Here is an 8,408-nt window from a genome sequence, read left to right as displayed (position 1 = left end):
ATATATATACTCATTACAGCAGATTCACTCCGTTGTACAGCATAAATTAACACAACAATTAAAGAAAAAGAACAGAATAAAATGTGATACAAATAAAGGAGGTTAAGCGGTCCTAAAAGCGTTTATCTATGTAGGTTTTTATCTACCTATCTATCTTGGCTACACCAGGTCTCAGTTGTGGCACGTGTGATGCTCGTTTTGACATGTGGGATCTTTTTTAGTTGCGGCATGCGGACTTCTAAGTTGCGGCATGAGGGCTCCTCAGTTGCGGCATGCAAACTCTTAGTTGTGGCATGCATACGGGATCTAGTTCCCTGACCAGGGATTGAACCCAGGCCCTCTGCATTGGGAGCGTGGAGTCTTACCCACTGGACCACCAGGGAAGTCCCTGCTTAGGTTTTTAAAGCAAACTACCTTATTTTAAAAATTAAAACTTATGAAGGTTAAGTTATAAACAATGGCCCCAAAGAAAAATCTTTTTACAAAGTGCTGTTCACACATAGTGCTAAAATAAAGAGAACATTTCTAAAAATAAGAACATTTGAACACATCTTATTAATGCTTACAATAGGTTTATGAATTAAGGCTCTTACACATTCTTAAAAACTGCCTCTATCACTACATGATTTTGACCAAGAGACTACCTGGAACCTGGAAACAATGAAATCCAATTTAAGGTTTTAACAAAAAGGTGATAAATAATTCCTTTGAATACCAAACTACCTTTTAGACATACTCTAAGCTCAAAATGTATCTTAACTAGAAATAAAACAGCCCTTCTCATCACCTGAGCAGTATTTGTTCACTGACTAAATTTCTTTTGCTATCTTTCCCTCATTAAGCTATTCTTCAAAATAAAATCCAATTTAGTTACCTTAACTATTTTTGTTAGATGACTTACTATTAATCTTTACTAGTTTACCTTCAGTTACAGCAAAAGTTACTGTAACAGCAGTTTGAGTAACACTAAACACTGGTATAAAAGTATATATATATATATTAATTAAAGCATCATTTTTGCTTCCAGTTATACCAACCTGCTAAGTTATGGTAGCAACATTCCTCCATGAATTATAGAAAATGCTTCATAATGCTAGGGTACTGTTTAGACTTTTAAGCTTCCTTTGGCATTGATGTTTCTACTTAAGTGATCCCCCTATTTCAATGTCTATTTTCTTTTCATAAAATCCTTTAACACTCTTCTTCACTAAAAAAGTCTGAAGTTCTCTGTGAAATGCCTAATCTACTGTAAGAGTTAAAATACTTCTTAAAGGTTGTGTTAAAGTCACAAAATTCTGTATTCCATCAATGAGTTAATGAATATTAAATTACGCTTTTTTTCCCTTTAAACATATCAATGTTGTGTTACTGACTTTTTATTACCTGGGTAAGAGCACTGACTCGGTTCTCACTAGGAAACAAAGGTGGGTCTTCTCCAACTTGAAAATCAAAATACACGGTTTTATGTGTGAAAGTAGAAAATTCATTGCTGAAGCAAAATTTGTATGTCCCATTTTTGGAGGCTGTGAAGGTAAAACTATCATACTGTTTCTTCATCTCTTTGTATAACACATTACCATCAGGATCTTCTAATCGACAATCTACATCATAGTGACCACCAGTAATCACCTACAAAAGAGAAAAAAACAAACAAAAAATGAAGAGATCACTGCAACTAACAAGTTTGAGAAATCAACCAGGTTTCCTGTTGAAATGGCTATAAGGTTTTTTTTACCATCACAGGCAATTTTACATTTCTTTTTTTTTTTCTTTGCGGTACGCAGGCCTCTCACTGTCGTGGGCTCTCCTGTTGCGGAGCACAGGCTCAGTGGCCATGGCTCACAGGCCTAGGCTCTCCGCGGCATGTGGGATCTTCCCAGACCGCGGCACGAACCCGTGTCCCCTGCATCGGCAGGCGGACTCTCAACCACTGCACCACCAAGGAAGCCCCATTTCTTGATTTCTACCAGTGGATGGAACTTGGGAGGCAGATCTCAGTTCAACTAAAGCTTTACAGAAACTGAACAAATTTCCTCATGACAGGAGAGAGGGAACTAACCAACAATCCAGACAACTGTTCTAGTTACTAGAGGCCTCTTACATCACTTAATTCTCCCAACAACCCTACAAGACAGTATTTTTCCCTCAATTTGACAAACTGAGTTAAAATAAGTAAGTTACCCAAGATTTTTCACCTAGTAAGAGGTTGAATGCCAAATTCATACTCTTGACCCTTAAGCTTACTACCATGTAGTATTTTCCTTCCTCAAATTTTTTCATCTAGTTTCCTATTAGCATCATCCGAGCACTCTCAGATAGTACAGTGAAGCACTTAAGTAGGTCAGTCCTTAGCCTAACACCCCATGCATACTTCTTTTAGAGAACTTAAGCTCATTTTACTGCCAAATTACAAACAGACTGTGTTTCTTAAGTTCTTTTATAGGTCAGTTATATGGAATTTGATACATACTTTGTTTTGAATTACATTTTGAGCAGAATAGACTTGTGGCCTGTTCCAAGAATATACCATTATTTACAAACTTGTTTCCAAGAGAAACATAAATGATTAAACTACATTGTTTTAACCCCTGTGATTAAAGCAAAACCAAAACAGAACAACACGAAGGCAAATAAATGTTTTGTTCCTCTGCACAGTCTGTGTTTAAGGCAAAGCATATGAAAGGAAAGCCAGGGGTAGGTGAAAAGCTTCTGAAGAGGATTTTGGAGCTATTTTCAAAGGCTTATGCTTAATCAGTTACAATTTGAGCCATCTCAGTTATACAAATGAAGAGAAGAGGGAGACATTTTTCCTGACGTTACTTGGCAAGCATAAGAGAGGAAGAAGGAAAAGGATTAAAGAGGAGAAAAATCTCCTTATATGAGAAAACACTGACTGGGAAAAAGAGGGAGAGGAGACAGAAGAAACATAGGGTGCCTGTATCCACCTGAGGTAATGAGGAAGAGACATTGGGTTTGGGGGTTTCCAACCACCATGAGATGTATTTTCAAGCTTGAACCCTCTGGGTTAGCATAATATTGACATTCTACATTTGTGGAACACAGAGATCAAACTTTGGACTTCAGAGAAGATTGATTATTTATATGACCTTTTGTCACTAAAGAGATACGATAAATAACTGAACTATGTTAAAAGATCATTTTGATAATTAAATGAAATATAACTAGGCACTGAGGAAACCGTAGAATACGCAAATATTAACATACAGATACAACGTTTGACATAAAAACAGTGTCTTATCAATTGGGCATTTACCCCTCCCCACCAAAAGTCGACAACCTTTCTTCTAGTTGAAATAATGACTTCATTTTATATACCCAATTATTCAGACTTAACCATAGTACTTTGAATAATCAAAACATACATACAAACAAAAATATAGAACCAGAACTGATCCTCATGCCACTTTTCTTCTATCAAACTTTAAAACAAATAATCTTACTTCAGATAAAAATCGCCCTTAAAACCTATCTGGTCACGTAAGAAAGAAACTGGGGATCATCTCAAATTATGTGTCTACCTGTCCACTTAGTCACAGAAACCTCTCGATATTATTGCCTCTCTCAAATTCACCCCATCTCTTCCATTCCCAATCCACAATCCAGATGGGACTATTGGCTCAACTTCCTAAAAGGTCTTCCCATAATCCAATATCTCCTCCCTCTAATCCAGGGTTTCTTAACCTCAGTTATTAGATTATCTGGGGCTGGGTAAGTCTTTCTTTCAGGGGGCTGTGTTGCCCTGCGCACTGTAGCATACTTAGCAGCATCTCCAGTCTCTAACCACTAGATGACAGTAACGCCTCCCTCCCCACATGTCTCAAAACCTTTTGATAATTCCTGTGGCCTACAGAAAAATCCAAACCTGTTAACAACAGCATACCACACCCCCGTACTTCCTCAAGGAAGTCTCAGCACCTTTTACACCCTTTCTCACTCTATGTTCCAAAAATACCAGAATGCCAGAAATTCTCTGAACAAGTCTCTGCTCTACATCTGCACTAATAGTGACAAATTACACGGGGTTTGTTTGCTGAAGAAGAATCACAGGACCCCAAATGACTATGCTTATAAATCTACAGTTTATGAGAGAGAGAGAATACGATATAAAACATCACAGCCAAAAGCTGTCTCACAGCAAGAGGACAGAAGAGATCAGGTATGGGCTCCTTTGTTCTCCCTCTGTGAGGGATGTGGCCAGAAATATACCCTCTCAGATCAGGAACCACCCAAATGTGCAAGGAACACCTTGGAATCAGTGAGCCCAAAGTAGAGTCTTAACTGGTTTTTTTTATATTTTGCTTTTTCACATAAGCATATTTTTGCCGTATAACTATTCTCGGTAGCAGACTCTCTGGGGGTCTCAGTGAGACCAGGTACAAATCATCAATCTCACTGTCATCAATGAACAATGCTGACAAACTGGCACAAACCTCCCCCTAAAGCCCTCAGACCCACAGTTACAAAGCAACACTGTGATTCAGTATTTTCAGTGCCGACTCAGGTTAATTTTCAGGCTTGCTGGAATTAAGTCTCACAAACATAACGTATCTGCTGAGGAAGTCCCTCCCACCTCTGCCACCCTGTGGAGTAACTTCTATTTATCCCTCTAGATTCAGCTCATACATCAGACCCTCAGCTAAATTCCCCCTGATGATCCTCCGTCATCAGCCAGCACTATATCTAGTGGGTACTTTCATTATTGCATTTAACATTACATGACTATGTGTCTATGTAAGGTCCCTGAGGTCAAGTTCAGCCTTATTTGTCTTTGGGAGGTAGTAAAATTAAGTGGTTAAGAGTTTAACCTGGGTGGGAGGGAGGAAGACGCAAGAGGGAAGAGATATGGGGATATATGTATACATATAGCTGATTCACTTTGTTATAAAGCATAAACTAACACACCATTGTAAAGCAATTATACTCCTATAAAGATGTTAAAAAAAAAAAAAGAACTTAACCTGGAACTGCATACTGATTCTGCTACCTGTTACATTTTGTAACCCTGGGTCTCAACTTACCGAAGCCTCAGTTTCTTCATCAGTAAAAAAATAATAAAAACTCTCTAATAAACCCATCTCATATCGAGTTGTCCTGAGAATTAATACACCTGAAATCCTTGCTATACTGTCTGCCACATAATAAACGCTAATTTTTTAGCCCGCAAGAGTAGTATAGTAGTACTCTCACCAACAAGCACAGCATCTGCACGTAGAAGTCAAGAAATGTTTGTTAAATTAAAACAAATAAAATTTTCACTGACACTTTATATTACAATTCTTGCTATCATCTTTTCTGTCTCCTGGTCCTAACCCATGAAGTTAAGCAAGCCTAAAAGTCATCCCTGGCCTCCCTCCCTCCCTCACTGTAGCCAAATCATCACTAAGTTCTGTTGCTTTTACCTAAAAAGTATCCTTTTCTTTCACTCTTCTCCTTCCCCAGTGCTACCACCATAGTCTCAGCCTGGACCACTACAATAGCCTCCTAATCAGTCTTCTACATCTACTTGGCAACACTCCATAATACCTTCTCTACCTGCAAAAGTTAACATCCGTACAGCTACCAAGAATACTTAGAACTTGTCACTGCACTGCTTACAACCCTATGATAGCTTCTCATACTCTTAGGAAAAACTAAAATCCTTTACCTGGCCAGCTGGGCACTACATGGTCTGGCCCCTGCTGACCTCCCTTCTTCTGGCTCCTTATTCCCTGCTATAGTGGACCTCTCTGTGTTCTTCAAATTCCCAGTCACTGTTACCACAGTGACTTGCAAAGGCCATTCCCTCTTCCCCCTCCCCAAAGCATTTACAACTCATCTTTTACAGTTCAGCATCAAATCACTTCTTAAAGGAAGCCTTCCCAGATTCCAATGACCAGACCGTATATCACCTATTCTCTGCTCTTAAAGCACAATTCTGATGAATGAACAGGTACTAATTAAGAAAAGAACCGTAGGATGGGTAGGGAATCAAGAATGATGGCAGCGACCCTATCTATTTTGTTCACTTCTCTATCACCAGCACCTAGTACTCAACAGCTGTTCAAACACGTTAAGTCTACCAACAAAAAAAGAAACAGTAAAGACTGTTCTAACCAATTTAAGAAACTACGTTCTGTTAAACAGGCACTTTTTATATAATCCCTCAAATGAAAAGGGGCCTCTCATTTATCACAGCAATTCCTTCTACAAATCCTTTGGCAGATGGTCATCCGGTCTGGAATAGAGCTCTTCCAACGACAGGAACCACATTAACCAATAATCCTAATATCAATGGAAAAACTGAAAAGCAACTGAGTTAGATACCGGCAGCACTTGAAATCTGATTAAAGTGGAGGTGCGGATTAGACAGCGGCGGACTGACGTTGGGCACTATGGAACAGGAATACATTTTTCTTTTAAAAGGAAACTCTTAAAGAAGAAAGTTCAAAATGACGGACATTAGAGAAAAGACGGAAAAATCACAGCCACAGGAAGCATTTCTGGAATTTATATACCTTATCATCTGGTCTTAAATATCTAATGCGCAAGGTTTCGGAGAGGAAAGCCAAATGGCCTGCATCAGCTACCTAGATGTGATTCCTGAATCAGCCAAAGAATGAGAAAACAGCCTTGACCCTGGAACCGCGAGCTGGGGCCCGCGACCGCCTGAGCCCGTAGTACCTGGAACTCGAGAGTGCACTTGGTGCCCTGCGTGATGTCCTCGTAGAAACACTGCTTGGCATTGTCGGGCAGCTCGAACGTGATCTCAGAGGCGCCGCAGGGCCCCGGCACCAGCAACAGCAGCAGCGCGAGCAGCCTACAGCCCCAATGGCCCGCGGCGGCAGCCCAGCGGTGCGCGGACCCCAGCCGGGGCATCCCGAAGCAGCGGCGGCGGCGGCCTCAACCGAGCTGCGGGGAGACGCGGGCTGACGTCTCCACGGACTCACGGCGCGCGGCAGGCCTCACCCCAACGGCACCGCGAAGACGCACCGCAGAGTTGCTCCGAGCCCCGAGAGATTCGAGATGCGCAGCGAGTCGCTGGTTACAGGGTAGTGGTGCTGAGGGACCAGGGCCTAGACGCCAGAGCGAGCTGCGGAGCGCAAATAAAGACAGCAGAAAACAAGCGGAAAAGACTTGAGATAGCCGGAAGCTGGGACAAGAGACTGGGGAAAGAGGCGGGGCCTGAGGCACCTGCTCCAGCGACCCGGATGTGCTCTCCCCCGGCCGCGGGGAGAGACGTTGGAGTGAGTACGTGGAAGCTAGCAAGGCGTCAGCTAGGCCTCCGACAGCGCCTGGGCCGAGAGGCGTGGCCAGCATGGTGAACGTGGAGGGGCGGGGCGAGGAGAAGGGGTGTGGCCTGTGGTAGGAGCTGCCGGCCCGTGAGTGTTTCTGCCAGAGCTAAACGCTAGGGAGGCTCAGAGGGAGTGATGAAGAGCCGATATTGCTCTAGAGGGCTACTCACCGGTGGTAGAGCGCTTTGCAATTTGCAGAGAATTTTCTTGTAAATAATAAGTTTGGGGGGAAGCAGCTTTGCTAGGAGCGCGAATTCTGTGACCACCAGACTGCAGTTGTTCTAATCCCTACTCTGCTGGTTACTGGCTGTGTGACCTTAGACCAGCTACTTAACCTCTCTACTTCCATCTTTGAATCTGAAAAATGAGAAAAGTAATAGTACCTAACCCAGAGGGTTACTACAAGGCTTCACTATTTGAAAAAAACCCTAGAAGAGTGGTTGTCATACAGGAAGCATCATACAGTAAGCATGTATGTAGGAGCCAGGCAGGGAAGTCAGAGGGTGGTGGGAAGGCCGGGTGGGGAGGTGGAGGTGTTTGATGAGGGGGGTGATGAAGGACCTTTAATGGCCTCAGGTGCCCAAAGCCTCTGCAGGGGGAAAGGAGCCCCCAGGAGATGAGATTTGGGGGAGATTGCACCTTCCTGAGACCAAGTGAAACAGAGCAGGACCCTATGGGGCCTTCCCAGGACAGAAAACCCCATGCCCTAGCCGCCCCAACAGTGCCATGTCCTCAGCCTGCCTTTTATATGTAGAAAAACTTTAGTCAAAGAATAAATTTAATCAAGAAGTGAAAAACTGAAGAAGCAAAAGAAAACCATCAAACAAGACAAAACAGCAATAGTCATTAAACAATGTCAAGGACATTTAGTTCCTTCTCAAGGGCTATAGATAATATTCTGAGCCATATCCTTTGAGCAGCTGTCTTGTAGATAATGAAATCCCCACCAGGTGGAAGGAATTAACTACACGATGACCAGACTGTAGCCATGACATAAGCTACCACAATTCCAAGAACTGGCCTCAAAGAACTGGGAACAAACTGACCCTGGAACTGAAGACTAACTGTACTTAAAACAATCGAGGTGACACTGGTCAGACCACTGCATGACCAATT

The 8,408-nt window shown here is 42.2% G+C and overlaps 1 protein-coding gene across 1 annotated transcript in view; it reads right to left on the bottom strand.

Moving 5' to 3' along the window:
• TMED7 (transmembrane p24 trafficking protein 7) overlaps positions 1–7,230 on the bottom strand; it is a 19,685-nt gene extending 12,455 nt beyond the window's left edge. The window contains exons 1-2 of the mRNA XM_024743335.1: positions 6,682–7,230; positions 1,384–1,629 (exon numbers count right to left, since the gene is read on the bottom strand). Coding sequence (XP_024599103.1) covers positions 1,384–1,629; positions 6,682–6,876 — 441 coding nt within the window. The 5' untranslated portion in view covers positions 6,877–7,230. The remainder of the gene's footprint in view (positions 1–1,383; positions 1,630–6,681) is intronic.
• Positions 7,231–8,408: the final 1,178 nt, after the last annotated feature.

Source organism: Neophocaena asiaeorientalis, unplaced genomic scaffold (assembly GCF_003031525.2).
Source record: "Neophocaena asiaeorientalis asiaeorientalis breed wild unplaced genomic scaffold, Neophocaena_asiaeorientalis_V1.1 scaffold26, whole genome shotgun sequence".
Lineage (NCBI taxonomy): Eukaryota > Metazoa > Chordata > Mammalia > Artiodactyla > Phocoenidae > Neophocaena > Neophocaena asiaeorientalis.
The sequence above is the reverse complement of the archived record's forward strand: the minus strand, read 5'-3'. Positions and strand labels throughout refer to the sequence as shown.